At 32.3% G+C, this 19,998-nt stretch overlaps 1 protein-coding gene across 8 annotated transcripts in view; it reads right to left on the minus strand.

The window, feature by feature from the left end:
* The window catches only part of LOC129806634 (polypeptide N-acetylgalactosaminyltransferase 5), a 65,006-nt gene that overhangs the window by 13,499 nt on the left and 31,509 nt on the right, over positions 1-19,998 (minus strand). For 5 of the 8 annotated variants that reach the window (XM_055855358.1, XM_055855365.1, XM_055855360.1 and 2 more), the window contains 2 exons: positions 10,189-10,505; positions 5,154-5,817 (listed from right to left, as the gene is read on the minus strand). In XM_055855358.1, coding sequence (XP_055711333.1) covers positions 5,154-5,817; positions 10,189-10,505 — 981 coding nt within the window. Of the gene's footprint in view, positions 1-1,216; positions 1,398-5,153; positions 5,818-10,188; positions 10,506-10,614; positions 10,826-19,998 lie in introns of those variants that run through there. The other 3 variants (XM_055855359.1, XM_055855364.1, XM_055855363.1) reach the window with 3 other exon arrangements.

Below are 19,998 nucleotides of genomic sequence, written 5' to 3' on the forward strand. Positions count from 1 at the left end.
CTTATCCTCTTCACCGATCTTTCTCAATGTCTTCTGTCCTTTCTCCATCTCGTGCGCGATAAATAGTAGTAGCTCTACCTTTTATCACAATTTAATCACGAATAAATTGATGAGAAAATTGTGGCGCAGAAACTACCCGAATGACTGCAATAAAGTGGTACCTGATGAAAATTTAATGAGCAAATTTTGCTCATAAATTTGCTCAATTCTCATTAATTTGCTCATTAATTATCAATCGTATTTATGCTATTTTAATCTATTTAAACCAAGTTTTGTGACTCGAGTCCATTTTTTTATCACTAAATGAATCGATTTCTAAAAGCTCTTGATGAAAATTATACATTAGGACATATATCAGCAACAATTAATATGAATCACATTAAAATTTTAATGTGAAATTCTCTAGTGTGATATCACAGTAAAGTTTAGAAATGAAATAGAAAACACATTGCATTTTCTATTTTAGCCGAGACACACTTTGGGAGATTTCCAGAGACACACTTGGAACATAACGTAGTAGATTGTTTTTCGAAATATCCTTGTTTATTGGAAGTTTTAGAAGCTTGAGGAATAAATTTCATTTAATCTTTAGTGCTTTTTATTTGTCAAGACACCTTTCTTGACCTACGTTGTGCTTTTCCCATGTGTCAATAACACGCGAATGTAATTGAATATAAAACCTCGTATTTCAAATTAAATGATTCTTTTTTCTTTCTTTGAAGAAAAGAAATATTATGTAACATTTATAACACCCCATGAGACAGCTCAAATAACACAATTTTGCGTCAAATTGCAAGAATGGCAAAATGAGGGCAATTTTATTGCTTCTTTTTTTTATTATTTCTTATCCCAGAAACCCTTTCTTTTCTCCATGAAAAAAATCAACATTGACTCTGCAAAAGATAAACTTCTTGGGAAAAATTGCTGCGGTGTGGATTGTAAAATTAATCACTGTGCACAAATATTAAATGTAATATCCCGCAATCTAAAGAAAATGCACCAAAAATGGCAGAATGAGCGCTTTTTTTGTGGCCAAAACCACTCGAAATGTCTTGGTTTTTTTTTATTATTATAAATCACTGCGATTGTCTCTTGAACCAAATCTCTTCATTTGGGATTCATGGTCATTAAATGCACAAGTTTAAAAAAAAATGGGGAATAAAAATGAAGGAGTTAGAGGATAAAAAGAACAAAAAAAAAAAAATTGAAATCAAACCTGGGCTCATTGCATAATAAAACTCTCTCCACTCATCCAGCCACACCTCGGCGACTCTGGCTGCATTGTGGAGGACTATTTTGGCGACACCGCCGGGGAAAGTGTAGGGGGACTTATCCCTGAAAACGTGGCCAACGTGAGAGCACGGTATTATTTCCAATGTTCCACCACATTGCCAGATCTTTTCATTTTGTTTTTTATTTATTTTTTTTGGTTTTATCACGTCGCCCCCAGATAAAAAGTATTTTTTATGTGTGCAGGGACATTTTTGTGCATTAAGGATTTTTGTTTTATACACAACGGTGGTTGGCAGTCGTAGACATTGGGATTAAAAAAAAAAGATAGAGAAAAAAACATAATTAATAAAGTTCAATGTTGGTGCCTGAAGAAAAATCATTAATCATTTTAACTTAGGGGGGATAGCTCGAAATTTTATCACAAGTTAACAAACAAAAAAAAAAGAGAATATCAATGGAAACAGCTGCGAAAGGAATCAATAGGTTATTGTGAAAAAGAAAATATTCAAAATATTTGTATGTGTTGCAGTTTAGATGCTCAAAAGAAAATGCACAGAAAACTTGTTGTTATAATGAGAATTTACACAGCACAATATAAATTCCAAAACAAGTGATGTTTGGGTTGCATTGGACAATAAATCATATTGCTACTTTCTGTTCTCAAATGCAATACCTAACGAATCATTTATCACTGTTTTATGGTATGTCTCGAGTCAGATGCTACTGGTATTTTTCATCACTTTCATTGAGAGAAAAAAATGCATGATCTTTTGTATTCATCTATAAAATTTTAGTACTAAAATAAATTCGTACTAAAAATAACAAGACTTATATAAAATATTATATTATAATATATATAATATTATTATTATATAAAATAATAAGATTTTTTTCCAATATGATCTCTAACATTTTAGTACTAAAATTTTTTAGTACTAAGGATAACAAAGCTTCTAGTTCATCAAGTGTTAGAATTTCTAATATTTTTTCCAATATAATCTCTAGCATTTTAGTACCAAAGATATTAAAGCTTCTAGTACTAAAAGTGCTAGAATTTCCAATATTTTTTCCAATATGATATCTAGCACTTTAGTTTAGTAATAAAAAATTTTAGTACTAAAGATAACAAAGCTTCTAGTACAATAAGTGCCAGAATTTCCAATATTTTTCCAATATGATCTCTAGCATTTTAGTACTAGATATTAAAGCTTCTAGTACTAAAAGTGCCAGAATTTCTAATATTTAAAAAAAAATCTCTAGCAGTTTAGTACTAAAATTTTTTAGTACTAAAGATAACAATGCTTATAGTACAACAAGAGTCAGAGTTGATAATATTTTTCTAATATGATCTCTAACTTTTTAGTACTAGCTGTTAAAGCTTCTAGTACTAAAAGTGCTACAATTTCCAATATTTTTTCTAATGTGACCTCTAGCACTTAAGTACTAAAAATTTTTAGTACTAAAGATAACAAAGCTTCTAGTACAAGTGTCAGAATTTCCAATATTTTTCCAATATGATCTCCAGCATTTTAGTACTAAAGGTATTAAAGCTTCTAGTACTAAAAGTACTAGAATTTCCAATATTTTTTACCAATATGATCTCTAAAATTTTAGTACTAAATTTTTTTAGTACTACAGATAACAAAGCTTCTCGTACTACAAGTGTAGGAATTTCCAATATTTTTTCCAATATGACCTCTAGCATTTTAGCCCTATCGCTTTTAGAACTAAAAATTCCAATAACTTAGTGTATTAGTACTAGAAATTAGTAAAAATTCTAGCATTTTAGAATTTAGAATATTTGTAAAAGAACAGAAAAAACACTCGTCAAATGATCCTATTACGAACAATGTTTGTAAAAAAGGTACAAACATTTACGAACTTTTTCCGTGGGATATACAATTTACGAGCATTTCGTATGTCCCTAGTAGGAATTTACAAACATAAGGAAGTCAAGGAGATGGACTCCCTCCGGATGCGACAGGGGGTGCAATCCTTTCAGGACAGGAAAACACAAAAATCTTTGCCAAAGCTTTCGATGCTTTAACGCGCTTTCTTCACGAAAGCTTTCGCGAAAAATATTGTGTTTTCCTGTTTTTCTTGTGCTATTGCTGCCGTCAGTAATCTACCAAGAATTCACAAACATTTATGATCAATTTTACAAATTTTTTTTTGTGTTTTATAAAGAATTAAGCTTTTAGTACTAATAGTACTATAATTACCGAAATCTTCCAACATGATCTTTAGCATTTTAGTACTTGAAGCTATTTTTAGAACCAACAATTCCAATAACTTAGTAAATTTTAGTACTAGAAATTAATTGTAATCCTAGAATTTTTAGAACTGAAAATTACCAAAAAATCGTAGATCTTTTGATATTCGAAATTACAACAAATTCTAGTACTAAAAATAATCAAGCTTCTAGTATTTAAAGTGCTAGAACATCCAATAACTTTTCAATATGATCTCTGGCATTCTAGTGCAAGAAACTGCTTTTCCAACTAAAAATTATAATAACTTAGTGTTTTAGTACGGGAAATTAGTAGAAAATGTAGCAACATTATCACTGGAAATTACTAAAAATTTCTAGTACTTTTGATACTCGAGAGCATAAGAAGTTTTAGTACCAAAGAAATAAAACTTATCGTACTAATACTTCTAGTGAAAAAGCTAAAACTATAAAATTTCTTTCGGATATAATTCGTAGCATTTTAGTACTAGAAACGGCTTTGAAACAAAAATTCCAATAATTTAGTATTTTAGTACTAGAAATCAGTACAAATTCTAGTATTTTTAGCAGTAAAAATTAATAAAAATCTCTAGTACATTTGATATTCGGAATTTCAAGAAATTTTAGTCCTAAAAAACAATAGATATTAAAGTAGTAAATGTGTAAGAATTTACTATAATTCTTGTACTAGAAATTACTAGAAAGTTTAGCGCTTTCCGCACTAAAACTCCTCTTTTGAGGAGAATGAAGTCAGTTACATTCAGGGGCTATATATAATCTGAGGCATTCCAAGAGACACTTCAACAAGCTCTTTTTTAAAGAGTTTTCTTAAAATAATTTTTAGTTCAAAGAATACTCGTATTAGTAGTTTCTTGTACTAAAAGATCTAAAAATTGTAGAGCAAAAAACTGAAACAATATTTATTTCTGTAGTAACGAGAAGGGCGAAGATTTTAGTACTTATAGTACTAAAAATTATAGCTGAATAATTTGAGCAAAAGATGGATGATTAAAGATTAATAATTCTTACTTCACTTGCTGAAATACAAGAGGTTTTTTTTCTTTTCTAGATTTGACATTTCTCAACTGATACTACTACTGTACTAAAATTTAGTATCACGAAATTACGTATGTTAATCGTCTTAAATTAAGTTTAATACAATCTTAATACGTTTCAACCTTGAACTAGTAACTTATATCTATGAGTACTAAATTTTAGTACTCACGCTTAATTTTGGTGAATAAAAAAACGTAAAGCTTTTTTAGTAAAGTGAATTTATCTCAAATTTCGGTTTCATTTTAATAAATCATATTAAATCTTAATTAATAAATTAAAAAACTATAGCGTTTTTAGTACTCACGTTTCTCTAAAGAACAACTTTGGAATATAATCAAGAACTTTTGATATCTAAACCTGTAGTTTCTTTTTACTCTTGAATAAAGTTCAGAAAATTTTTACGAGCACTGCTTTTAGCATCAAACCTCAGTCACACCTTCAACATGAATTATTCACCTGTTATCTTCGTTTCTCCCATTAAACTTTTGCTGCCATTTTTATGAGCAATATTTGCAGCTCAATGTTACACCTTCTGAATGCATCCAAAAGGTGCCATTTGGAATGTTCAGAATTTTTCTGTGCAATTCTCTTGTAAGCAACTAAACGGCAACTGAATAGAAAAGACCAAACTTACCCTGAAGGACATTTCGAGATTTTCCCCACCCCAAATATCCATTCCCTCGTCGTAGCTTCCTATTTCGTAGAAATAATCCCTGTCAATGGCAAACAATCCGCCGGCCATTGTGGGAGTCCTCAATGGAGCCGTTCGGTCGTGATTCCGTCTCTCCATCTCCCTATTTGGCACTCGATACCATCGGAAGTTCAGCTTCCAGTTGAACCCTCCCCAAGTCTGATCGGAAGCTGTGACGTACTCGAAAGTATCGTCACTAATCACATCAATAATCGGACACACCACTGTCTTCCTATTCATGACAATTCTGGCCAGAAGGGGCTCCAGCCAGCCCTCAGTGCATTCACAGTGGGCATCGAGGAATGTGATGATTTGCCCCTTGACATGCTTGGCACCCAAGAGTCGAGCTCTGATCAGTCCAGAGCGTTGTCCCGTTCGCAGGACAAATGTATGGACAGGAAGAGTAGCCACATACTCTTCCAACTTTCTGCCCAAATGCTCCTTCTCACTGGCATCATCCACCAGGATGATCTCTTTGAGAAGTGGCCTGGGAGACCTATTGATTGCACTCCAAACTGTTCGAAGGAGCGTCGTCCAGGCTTCATTGTGAAAGACAATGACTATTGAGGTGGTTGGCAGTTTGGCTGGATAGTGCTTTGATCGACACCTAATTAACAAGGAAAGCAATAATGACATGTACTAAAAATAATGTACTAAAAAAATTGTATGACTTGTAAACGAGATTTAGACATTTTGCGCACTATTAAAAATATATTTCTTAACGAGTACATTAAAGCTTTAATCCAAAAAACTTAAAATATAATTTAAGACAATTTTAGTACAAGAGCTATTTTGACTTTTTAGTACTTGCATACGACTTTGAATATGTGAGAAGAACATTTTCTGTTTGATTTCGCAAAAACACATAATTTTAACTCTTAAGTAATCAAAGAAGGAAAAATAGTTTTTTAGTACTCATGTCAGAAATGTTCATAACTGGATTATTATTTAAAGAGAAAGACAATGAAGCAAATCTTTGACTAAAAATAAAAAATAGTGTGCCTTCGTTGTAATGGTTGTTAGTAACTCAGGTTATTCTGTAACAAATTTTAGTAAGGCTAAAGAAAATATAAATTTCGCGGAGAGCACTAAATCCGATTTCATTATATAATAAGTTGATTAAACCTTTAAAAAATAATTTTAAAAAATTAAAAAAGAATTATTGGGTTTTTAGTACTCATCTAACAATTTTGATAAATTTAAATACTATATAAGACCCTTTTTAGCAAATGAGAAAATTGTGAATTAGGGTGGAAATCATTTTCACAGGTAATCCTTTTAACTTTTAGATAAATAACTAAACCTTTAAAGAATTAACAATTTTAGTACAGAGTGAACTAAAAAGTAAGCAGCTAGAGCACTTAAAAATATTTGAAATTTCACAGTGAGTGCCAAACTTTTATATTTAGCGTTTAAAAATTCGGTAACTACAAATGTACTAAGATTCAATGATGGAGTGCTACATGCGTTAAAATTAGTACAGTCGCACTGTACTAAAAATATATATATTATTTACAATTATATTCCCTCTAAATCAGAAAATTTCAAAGTTTTAGTACCGTCGTTGCGGGTGACTTTGCACGTTTTTTCGCTATTTTTCAACTTTGCTCTCTAAAAGTGGATAGTTAAAGTGAAGGGAGGGGGGTTTTTGAGTAAAATTATTTGTATTCAGTTGTTAATGAATGGATTTTGTGCCACTAGCATTAATTTTATAAAATTTTACTATGTTTAAAAAAATCAAGAAAAAAGGCTTGCACTGGGGATAAGGTGCGGGTGACTTTGCACTTTTTAATAAATACTAAAAAATCAACAATTTCTGATAATAAACGACAATGAAGATCTTTACATCTAAGGGTAATATGCACGAGATCTACAAGATGACATGATCGCCATCTTGATTTGACGTTTCTGTCCGCCATTTTGAATAACTGTCAAAACCTAAAACTGGTCCGATTGAGTTGAAATTTTAGTATATTGTAGCTGATGTCAAGACCTTTTCAGAACGTATCTATGTCCCAGTCTACGTCAAGTATTAACCTAGATACAGAGGCTCAAATTTTAAAATTTTGAAATCATCATATTTTGGCGATCTTTATTTACTAATCCTTAATTTTAAAATCTAAATGAAATGCCTCAGTATCCATTAAAAATGGTTGAGGCTTTTATTTTATATATTTATTTACTCTTACATAATTAAAAAAAAATTAATGAAAAGTGCATTTATTAATTTTTTTATTTTTTCATTTTTGCAAAAACAGTTTTTCAGATCTTCAAATAATATGCTGTTATAAAGAAAAACATTACTTTTGTTTTTGTTTGTTATTTAGATCTCATCGCCTAACGATAGTACAGTCTTTTTTGTGATGATTTCGATAAAAGAAGCTCTCCGTAGTTCTGTATTCATGAAAATGTCAAAATTTTGAACTTGGAGCTCCTGTATCCAGGCAATCGCTTGACCTAGGTCGGATGTTATATATGTTCTGAAAAGGTTTTGACATCAGGTAGAACATACTAAAATTTCAGCTCAATCGGACCAGTTTTAGGTTTTGACAGTTATTCAAAATGGCGGACAGAAACGTCAAACCAAGATGGCGACCACACCATCTTGTAGATCTCGGTCACTTTATCTTAAATTATCAAAAAATTGGATAATTTTTAGCCAAATACTTTTATTATAATGCTTTAGAAAGACCATTACATGCAATTTTATAACATAAATCATGCGTTCTTAGAAAGATAATAGGGAAAAAAAATATTTTAATAAAAATAATCAACAAAATCGAAGTGGATTATTCTAGCCAAATAAATTTAGAATAGATTTGGGCAATTTACTACTCTGAAATCGATTTTAAAATTGCACCTTCAGATAACTTTTTCACGGAGCCGTTTTTTGGCAAAATACCTATATTAGCATTTCATTGACTATTACTGAAACCACAAGAATCCTTTTGAGGATCATTGTACCTTACTTGGTACTTAACATATCCCTATATACTTTGACATGGTAGACCGGATCGGCGAAGACTATCAATAAGTGCTAGAATTGTTCAAAGTCTCACGAACAGCAGAGTGCAAAGTCACCCCCCGAGTGCAAAGTCACCCGCAACGACGGTACATAAAAGTAAAATAATCCTCATGTTCTAAATTCAAAAATTCTTGAATTGTTTATATTGAAATATAAATCTCAATCTTAGTCAACTTGAACTAAAGTGAAATACTCTCTCGCTTTCTGTTTATAAAATATAGAAGCGTTATCTTCCTATTTTTTTTGCTTTTCTTTCTTTCACAATTGTAAAAGGGATGACCCTATTATTGTGAATAAATAGTAAATAATATTAACAAAATTAAAGCAGAAATATATAAGTGGATTATTAAAAATTTTAGTACAAGTTGAATAAGATTGAGATTTATTTCAATACAAAAAATTCAAGAATTTTTGAAATTTGAACATGAAGATTATTTTACTTTTATGTACTAAAACTATGAAATTTTCTGAAAATATTAGTCTTGTTTTAAAGCTATATAAATTTCTAAGCAAATTTTCGAATAAATTAAATTGAATTGACTCTTAAGCTAGAGTAAATATTTCGGGCACGAAAAACTGGAGAACGTAAAAAAAGTTACGTAACAAAAAAAGTTTCCGGAGATTTTGTGAACAAAAACACAATGAAAAACTTATAATATTGCTATACTAATGGAAAATGAAAGATGGAAATATTTCTCTCGTACATTTTTTTTTTAGTACATAATCGGCTTTTATGCTGGATCCTGTTATGACTGTTAGGTGGTTTTGTAACGCCATAAGGACTGGGGAAAACAGTCATCACAGGAATCAACACAAAGAAAAGCTTGAATATGAAAGACTAATGTTATTTACTACGAAAATTTTACAACATTAGTACTAGTACTAAAAATACCGAATTTATATTTTTGACACAGGTACATTATTCAAGAATACATTGTCTTATGGTAATACTCCAATGAAAAATGAAAAGGGGAAATCTTTCTCAACAATATAGTCAAATGCGGGGTTTCGGTCTAATTTATGCTCTGCAATTTTACTTTATTATTGCCGACGTTTCGATCCTGGATGGAATCTTCTGCAGGGCCTATTACAATTATAAAGTCACCCCAAAAAATTGTACCATATTAATTTTGTGAATTATAATTGTAATAGGCCCTGAAAAAGATCCCATCCAGGATCGAAACGTCGGCAATGATAAAGTAAAATTGCAGAGCATAAATTAGACCGAAACCCCGCCTTTGACTATATTGATACAAAAAACGGTCGAAATCCATTAGAGTATAAATCTTTCTCAACATTTTTTTTTAGTACAAGACTGTTCTCATGTGCTTCTGTAATATCGACTTTTCTCTGTGTTGCTTCCTGTCTCGACTGTTTTGCTCAGTCCTTGCCGAGTTTAAAAAACCACCAAACAGTCGCGACAGGAACTAACGCAAAGAAAAGTCGATTATGCAGAAGCTCTTGAGAACAGTCCTGTACTAAAAATAAATATTAGGAGAAAGATTTCGCCTCTTCTTTTTTTGCATTGAAATAAGCACCATAAAGCAGAATATTCTTGAATATAGTGAGTTTGTCAGAAAAATAAATAAAATTGGTATTTTTAGTACTTGTACTAAAAATGCTAAATTTCATTTGTAGCAAATATTAAGTCTCTCTATTTAACTGTGGTAGTCATTCTTATTTATTTATTAAATTTGTCTTACGAAATCGATCGTTCTTCTTCAAATTGACTTTCTCCTCGTAAAATTAACAAACATTTTTTTTGGTGCAAAACTTTTTGCAGCTCCATCATACAAAATAATAGGAAGTATTTTGCACGATTCGCGGTTTATAAGACGGTTTTTTTTTGTTATCATGAATCTTCGGAGAATTTTATTGAGTCATGGTGGAATCAACTGGTGGTCGCTAGAGCCACAAATCCATGCTAAAGAAGAACAAAAAATAATTTCTTACTTTTCATGTCGCACATCCGTGAGGGATCTGTTGAGAGAAATCATGTCACTGGCCATGAGATTGAACTGATTCTCTTTGAATTTCTCCTTCATGAGCGCCTGCTGCTCATCGGGAATCTTCACTGGTTTTCCCATTTCCCCAGGATAACCATATTTTTCCATCACAGTTGGTGCTGGTCGCCACTTTTTCAAGTCTTCCGGACGATATGTTCTTGGCACGGTATTCCCAAATCCCACGTCCATATTATTATTCGTGTCAATTTCCTCATCTCCAACAATTGGATCCTCATCAATTCTCTTCTCTGCCAATCTTGTCATCTACGAGAGAGGAAAATTACCGAGAGAAAATTAGTGAGAAAATCGCTGTCATTTTATTTGATGTCAAATTAGTTTCTTTCTTCTCTATTTTTTTTGTGCTATGTCTTACAAAGATAAAGGTTAGTATGAGAAAGAGATTGAGGTATTTTGCTGGAATGCTACAAGAATCTTCTTCCACAAATGCCGATTCATCAAGAAGTTTTCTTTCACGTCGAGTTGCGTGTATCACGGGACGTCGCGAGAACTTCATTTTCTTAAGTAACTTATTCTTCTAGAAATTAAGTTCCACTTTTTGGCCATTCGCACGAAATATCCAAAGTAAACTGCCACGGGAAAAATTGCTGAAGAAAATCAGTGTCTCCTTATTCTTTTTTTTTGTGGAATTCACAATCCAATCAATCTTCACTTTCAAATGCTCAATTGATCAAAATTGTGTATCAATTCATCAAAATTCCATGCGAAAGGGTTACATTCACATATCCCTAACACTTCTCTATTTCATACCAAAGTTTTGCCATTCGGGAAACTTTCTCAGAATTGCCCAATTGAAATTGTGTTAGTAAAAAGTTTTCTGTTTGAAATATTTTTAAGGAATATCCTAATCTAATAATGGGAAAATTTTGTTAGGAAATAAAATGTGAGGGTAGAATTGACAAACACAATGATTGATTTCTTTTGGATTGATCGAACTGATAAGACGACATTTCGACACAGATGCACTTTTATCACTAACAATATGAATTACTAAAGTCATGTGGGAATATAATCCATTTTACAGACGTACTCAACTTGGTGATTTTATATACGGAAATAAAATTTATACGATACAATAGATTTAATCTTTTTGTAATGTGCCAGGTTAACTCTTTAGGGCTTCTTTAAAGTCGTGAATTTTAAAATTAATTTCCCTTAAAAGGTTAGTATCTGAGATAAAATATTCCTGTCATCTGCTACAATCCCCCTTAGTGTGTCTCGGCTAAAATGGGAGTTCTAGAAATTTTCAGTTTTAAATAAAAGTATTGCAAAGTATTGAGGAAAAGCATTTCAATAAAACAAATTTAAATAAAAGATGAAAATTTATATCGCTAGCAGTAAAAGCAGGCTACAATTTCGTCTTTTTTTGCTGAGTGATTCAATGGATAAATAGACGGTTATGAAACTTTACGGAAACAATTTCCGTAAAGTTTCATAACGGAACCAATTTCCGAGGGTACTTAGTTGCAATTACACCTATTTTTTTTATTAATTTATTGTAAAAATATTGTAAATAAATCAGAAAGGTTGCTTAGAAACTTGGCAAGATATTTATCGTCTTATTTTTACTAAAAATAGTTTTAATACGTTTAAAAATGAATTGATATGTAGAGGTCAATTTAAATCAAATTTTGAACACCTTGGCTGTATATTTGGACAGTTAATCCGCCTCAATAGGATGCCCATTGTTCTCCATTTAAAGAACCTATCTTAATTTGAATGAACCTATCTTACCTAGTCCTCTTCTTGTTCATGTAAGGGAACCGTAGAATGTCACAGGAAACCCGGAAACTTTCTATACCATATCATTCATTAAAATGCAGTGACTTCGGTACACCACTCCAAGTACGCGCGGATTTACGCATTCCCTGGCCTTTCTGGGAGCCTTTGAAGGCTTTTCTTACTACATCTCGTTCGTAGAGATGATGCTCCTTGGTTTTTCCAGACATTTATACAACCTAGTCATCACAAAAGCTAAAATTTCACGAAATTTCGAGAAAAAAACACCTGTCCAAAATAAAAAGTATCACCTCACTGGTGAATTTCTTAGAAAATTGCCCATTATTCGCACGAAAAACGTAATTCACAAGGTAAATCTCACTTCAGGTCAAATCAACAAATCACCATTACCGTGAATCAACACAATATTCAATGAATATTTGACAATATCACTCAAAAAAGCGAGGAAAAATTGTTAGTACTTCACAACAACTAAATAAAACGGAAATAAACACAAAGTTCTGTTATATTTCTCGTAAGCAAGTGCTCACACTGAGGTTTCAACAAAGCAATTTTAAATCAAATCATATTCAAAATTTGACGAATTTAGTGTTAAAATCTTCCAAAAAGAACAAATATTTAGATAGAATTCATTATTTTTCAAATATTGGAATAAAAATCAATAATTTTAATCAATTTATTTTTAGTGTCCAACTTTGCCCTCAAAGTGTCCAAATTTAGAAACTGTCCAAAATTATGAGCTCAATCCCTGATTCTTAACCCATTCAGTCAATGTACCAGAAATACTTGAAATAGATTGTTCATATTTTGGAATTAGTTTCATACAGATTAAGAGAAGATTTTTTTTGAAAAGAAAAAAAAATATCTATCATGGTGGCGCGGAGAACCCTTGTCAAACACGCGTCTTAACGATCACTGAATTTAAATTCGGTACATTAATTAATTACAAACTCTTTTGATTTAGATAGAGTAACTATCTAAGAACACAAATTAGCAATCAGAATTCAAATCAGGAAAGAGGATGGACGTCAATTTTAAGAAATTCGATGGGATGTCGTATTTTCCGTTTGCAATTTTGAACAAAAATTTTGTATGACTTTCTGGGAAGTGAGAAAAGGAAAAAAAATGTATTTACATCTCTGTATTTTTTCGAAGTAATTGAAAGACCAAAGTAACGAAAAAATCCATTCCCGACAGAAATTCGGACATCAATTGCGCAGAAATAAATTATCAAAAATCGTCTATTTTTTGATTAATATATTAATCGATGGGTACAAATGGGTTAATAACGGTTCTTCAAGGTCAAAGGTTTAAAAGGCTCCAGAGAACGTATTTCTCAACCGAATGGAGTTATGTTTGGCTTGTTGGAAAGGTCTTGGAATTTCTGATAAAACTAAACCACTTCTAAATGGTATGCGGTAATTAACCGGTTATGAACCGTTAAGTAATTTTTGCCCGTAAATTAATTCCAATAATTTTCAGCTACTTTCGGCGATTGTTTGTTGTAATTTATGATTTATTTCAAAATCATTGTGAACTGGTAAACGATAAATGATGCAAAATTTCTTTTGAGTTATACATAGCATCTAAATTACGAGTTTGAGCATTTTACTAAACATGGAATGCTTTATTAATATGCATCAAAGTTAAAATGCGATGCACGAGATCTTTTAGTTTTAAAGTTGAAAAACAAGGATAGGGGTAGGCTTTCAGGCTTAGAACACTTATATCTTGAAAAACTTAAGCCAGATTCATTAAAGCAACTATATAGGAAAAATGTAGGGGAGACTGGGGCAAAAAGTCACAAATCGAAAATTTTAAAATTTAATATCTTCCAAGATAAATAAGATAGCGGCTTTAAATTTTTTCCATGGATAGCCTCCACAGGTCTTCTTCAATGTCATAAGTTTGTTAGAATTTGAGCAAAGATTTTAGAAAATAAAAAAATATCGAAATTTTTAGCCGTATTTTTGAAATATTTTCCGTGCAGAAGATATCAATTATTAGCTACTTATATTAAATTTGATGCACTGGTGAATATTTCCCAAATTATCTGGATATTCTTTGAATACGAATCTGTTATCTATTTTTGAATTTTACAATGATTCTTTTCTCCAGAAATCCTTTTATTAAAAATGACCACTTGGGGTAAAAAGTAACAAAAGGTATAGAGCAAAAAGTAACAAAGACCGAAGCAATTTCTGATATCTCACGGCGAAAAGAAACGTCATTATCATGACTCGCCGCTTGCTGTTTGTATTGGTCAAACGATTTGCAGTCTTTTGTGTGTTTTTTTCTAAAATAGCTTGAAAAGCACTTTTCTCGTTCAGATAGAGAAAATTGTGTTTTAAAAAGGTGTAGAGGAATTAATTTTCTATGAAAATATGTCACCTAGCTATTTTTTTTCAAATTTACGAAAGCTCGTAATAAAGCAAATCAAAATGTGATAATATCCCATACCTGGTACTATTTGTCCCAGCATTTTTGAGAGTGGTCACAAAATTACCTTTTATAAAACAGCTCGATAAATGTATTTCCTTACAAAATAGAGGAAAATGACTTTCACAAAGTTGTAGAGCAGTAAATTGTGCTATAAAACTGCAATAATTAGAAATTTTTGGGGCGCTAGGGTAGCTTGTAAAAAAATAAAATACCCTTTTTGTTACTTTTTGCCCCAGTCTCCCCTATTGATATTTTCTGTAAGCCAAATATTCCAAAAATAGGACTTAATATTTCATTATTTTTTATTTTACATAATCATTCCTCGAATCCCTTGAAACTTTGTAAGTTTAGGAAGGTTCATGAATGCTATCTACAATAAAAATTTCAAGCCTCAGTCTCCTTTATTTTAGAAAATTAAATATTGAAATTTTCGTTTTGACAAATTTTGCCCCAGTCTCCCCTAAGTTACGAGTTCGAGCATTTTGCTAGGCATGGAACGCTTTATTAACATGCAATTTTAAATCAAAGTTAAAATGCTATGTACGAGATCTTTTTATGGGAAATTTTGAAATTGGAAAACAAGGATAGGGGAAGGCTTTAAGGCTTCGAAGACTTATATCCTGAAAAACTTAAGCCATATTCATTAAAGCAACTATGGAAAAATATGAAATGTTCGAAGACTAAAAGTCTCCCCCTAAATTAAGTTAATTTTACATTAATACGCTCATTGCTTTTAAAATCTCCAAAGAATGTTGCAAACTCCACTAGAACTGTTCAGCATTGCATCCATGAGTTCTTATTTAGAGAGTTTTCTTATAGTAAAGAGAGGTAATCCGGATACTTTTCATTGAGTGCGACTTTAATGCTTGTTTTTGGACTGATGAAATATTTTTTTCGCCATTCCAAATCAATAGAATTATTCTTTGTTTAATTCAGAATCATAATAGAAATATAATTTTAGCAATAATATTGATGAAAATTAATAAAATTACGATAATATTAATATATGCGCAAGAATGTTACTGCGATGCTTTTTTGTAACTCCGTTGAATTCGATGAAACTCGGATGCTCATTTTAAGGAAAAGTTTAATGCATAAAAATGAGAAGATATTATTTCAGAAACATTTTTTAGAGTTTTATTCCATCAATTCATTTCATTAATTTATTATTTAATTATATATATTTTTATTTATTTTAAGATTGCACTCAATTCTTTGATTTTTCCTCGGTTTTCTTGGCTGACTTCCTTCCACGTTTTTTTTTCAGCTTCAATTGGCATTTGAGCCTTTTCCTTTACCATGTTTTTCTCCTTTAGTTTTATCTCCTTTTCTTCTGCCCTTATTTTTTGTTCCTCTCTCTGGTCAACTTCCGTTAAACAATTTCTTTCTTTTTTTGTAAATCCTGCCTCAATTTTTCCTCCTGTTCCGCGATAATTTCCTCGGAAGATACAATATACTGGTGTTTGACATTGCTGGCTTTGACCCTCTTCTTCTGACGACGTTTTGGAATTTCTCCTGGCCAGAAATAGCATTGTTTTAGTGTGTCGAAGATCGGTTGAGTCTCAGAAGTTGCAGAGAGTTGGTTTCCAGGGATGACTGGATCATTTGAAGGATTATTGTCGGTGGCCTGATCGTGCTGGTTATTGATAATGGACTCCTCTGAATGTTGGAAAACATTTTTCGGGAAATAAAGACCAGCATAGAAAAGTGGCCCATCCATCCAGCCACTCTGTGGTGACGTTCCCATTTTCCATCCTTCTGCGTTGTGAATGGCAATTTTTGGAGTAATGTCAGTTTTATGAACAGCCATTGGAGGAGCAAGTTCGCCAGTAGCTGACACCATGAAGAGTACTGTGATACATTGCTTCGGTCCTGAATTTTTAAGAGATGGAACTACACGTGAACCTCTCCTGGACAGGACATTTCCATCTTCCGGTGTCAAAAAGAAGGCACTTTCGTCGCAATTAAAAACACGGTCTGGTGAAATGCTCAGAAGGTTGTGTTCTGTGAAATATTTAAGACAATTCTGAAACCATTCCGTGAGGTCTTCAGCAGTAACAGTAGCTCTTTCCAATGAGAAGGATTTTGGCTTGCGCATGCTGAGCTCTGGATGACGCTTAAGAAAATTCCTGAACTAAACGTCTCCGGGTCTTCCAGCTGTAAAATGGTTTGGAATTTTGTAGACCTCACAGATGAGTTTAACGCTGTCCAGAACTTGTTCCTTCCCGATGGGATGCCAGCCATCATCACATCCCAGGATCCATTTGACAAGTTCTTTTTCCTGTTCTTTTGAAAGAATTGTTGGCCTGCCATTGGGGCACTCCTCTGGGTATTTGCCGGTCAATTTGTTGCGCAGTGTTGTTCTTGGGACATTAAATGTTTTGGATGCATATGCTATGGTAGAACCATCTCGTACACACTGCAAGGCATTCCTAATACCTTCCTTAGAGTAGGGCTTGTCCTTATAGGTCTTTTCTTTTGTTCCCTTTGGCATCTGAAACAGAAAAAGAGTCCTGAACAATGCAAATTCTGAACCAAAACATTGACTTTCACCGCATCCGACATGCATCGAAATGTAAACATTCACAAAAATCACTTATTTCTGTATGAATTATTAATATATTATCAATAAACTCTTACTCACCTTGTAGATCAATAACTACACTAACTTTTATTAATAATTTTGATTGCAAATAATGTTTTATTATATAGAAAAAACACTAAACTTTTTCCAGCGACGAGCTGTCAACAGCAAAATTTTCTCAGAAATTAAATTTTTAGTACACAACCCAGTTGACCCGAGCTTAAAAAATATTTCTTTTACCCACTTATTAAACCGATAAAAATATAATTTTTGGTTTTTCTTAAAGTAGAATAGTTATATTATGATACTTCAGTAATTAATTACAGAATTAAAAATATAAATTATATTTTAAGTGGATGTATCGGAGTTAAATCGGTCGCGGCATCCGAGTTTTGCAATCGTCGGAGTTACATGGCCTTACTATAGTCCTACATTTAATCTAAGCGTCACATTTCACACAATTCTCATTAGTTTTTCTAAGAAAAGAAATTATAAGAGCTACTCCGTTATTTGTTGCAATATTGATAAATAAACCACTTTAACTTGGAAAATTGCTGAAGATGGCTGAAGATTCCCAAGTTCATGGAATTTCTCCCAGAACCAATTGGTTAATTGGGCTATATGTAAGGGCAAAGAGACTATGGTGCCTTTTTTGTCATAAAAAGAGACACTATCATAATATTGAGAGTTATGTTTTCTTTTCTGGTACAAATTGTGGCGTCAAATGTGCTTAGGAAATGTTTGAGATCTCCATAAGATTCATTTTTTTTCACACTTCGCCTCCATACATGAATCTTCATATTTATGTTAATTTACATTTTCCATATCTCTTTCTTCTTTGCTGGAAATTTTGCTTCCGAGATATTTGTGGTTCTGAAGTTATGAATAAAAATGCTCTTCTGGCAAAGGAAAATCTATAAGTTTTAAACACGCAAATGCAACTGTTTTTTTTCTCATTCACTTTTGCAATATTTAATTTTCAACACATAACTAATGTTGTAGGTATTTTATAAAAATTAATTGCAGTTTTACTTCTCATCTCACACTCTTACAATACCATCTTAGATAATTAAGTAAGAGAGAAGATATGCATTTAAGGGAAATATATGTATTTGAAACTCATCTGAGTCGTTTATTAAGAACTCATTGTTCTGTTTCTTCTTCGTTTGCTCTCTATTTAATAAATAAATAAATAAATATATAATATAAAAGTTCATTTAAATTGAATAACAAACGAGAAAACGACCCATTTCTCTTCCCACTCCATCACCATCGGGCTTTTAGAATACATTTTCCAATATTGTAAATCTTCTATATTCACCAAATGCTGCTATTCAAATTAACTGTGGACTTTTTAGTAGTGCAACAGGTAACCTTCGACCTTTCTGGTGTTATGCCATTCATTCAGGGAATATGCTAAACTAAACAATGGAGCATAAAGGGGGGAGAGATTTAAATGTAATTGTTGCATTGATGCTCAACAAAGAAGCATCATCAATTAAATCGACACAAAACCACACAATCACAAATCATGAAGGCGCGCGTTTGAAAGCAATTAACCCATTAGTGTCAAAAGCCCGAGACAAAGGAAAGAGGATTTTGTACAAAGAAAAATATCAAGAAAATTGCGGTATGTGAATTGATGCAAAATTTGGGTCAATTATTATGTCAGAATATGGACTTCCAGTATATTTATTAAAATTTAATATGCAGCCTGAATTGCTAAAGGAAATTGCTATTGTGGTTTCCACATATTCAGGTGCTTATTTAGAATAATTTCTCTTTTGTCTTCTTGAATTTTATACGTATGACAAAGTGTCACTTGAATTAGTTACGTAATTTTAGAAAATCTAAAGGTACGAAGTCTCCTAAATATTTTTTAGTACATGACTGTTCTCATTTACTTCTGTGTCATCGACTTTTCTTTGCGATAGTTCCTGTCTCGACTGTTTTCTCCAATCGTCGTCGTGTTCTCAAACCACCAAACAGTCGTGACAGAAGCCAAGACAAAGACAAGTTGATTACGCAGAAGAATATGAGAACAGTCATGTACTAAAAAAATGTATAGGGGACTTTAGGATTTCAAAATTCTACCAGAAAATCCAGATATAATCAGAGCCAGTGCAACCTTAGCTCAGTTGGTAGATCATTTGTCTAGACAGCGAAAGACCCCCAGTTCAAGCCTGGGTGGAGGCAGGATTTTTTTTCTTATCTCTACTTAGAAATCTGTGGAGCTGCGTATCACTAGTTCTAATTGTCGCCTCTCTCTGTGCATAACACAAAAATTCTTAGGATTAAGTACCGAGCGAACAGAAGTGTGTCAAAAACACTCACAGCGATATTAACCAGTCGATAACGTAGAAGCACATGAGAACAGTCATGTACTAAAAGAAATGTCCAGGAGAAAGATTTCCCCTTTCCATTTTTACTGCAATAGCACCATTACATTTATCCTTCTAGAAGCCTAGAATTTAAATGACTAGAGATTGCGACTTAAAGTATTCAGGGTGTCAAACTATTTCCAATAAATTGTATACGTTTGCGAAACTCACGGTTGTTATAAACGTTACTATTCAAATTCTTACTGGGCCGCTTCTAAGCCGTTACGGTGCTATCGCCTTCAGGATTTTTGTCACTGTACCTATAAGTTAAAGAGCCGAGAGAATCAGTCACGGGTAGAATGATAACTTATCGATACTATCGATAAATTTATATCTGTTAGATAAAGTGAATGTCGATTTTTTACGCATTTTTGGGCCATTCATTGTGACATTCTTAAAGGAATGTGACTGTTGATAAATATCTATATTAGTTACAGGAAGTCCTGCTATCGTTTAAATTTTTCAAAACCGACAGTAGTTAGTATCGAAAATAAGTTATCATGTCACCCTAGGTTTACATCGTCAGAGAAGAAGGACGTGTGGACTTGGATCTCTCGACGGAATCAAACTAGGTGCTAGAAGGTTGGCGACT

This window comes from Phlebotomus papatasi, chromosome 3 (genome assembly GCF_024763615.1).
Source record: "Phlebotomus papatasi isolate M1 chromosome 3, Ppap_2.1, whole genome shotgun sequence".
NCBI lineage: Eukaryota > Metazoa > Arthropoda > Insecta > Diptera > Psychodidae > Phlebotomus > Phlebotomus papatasi.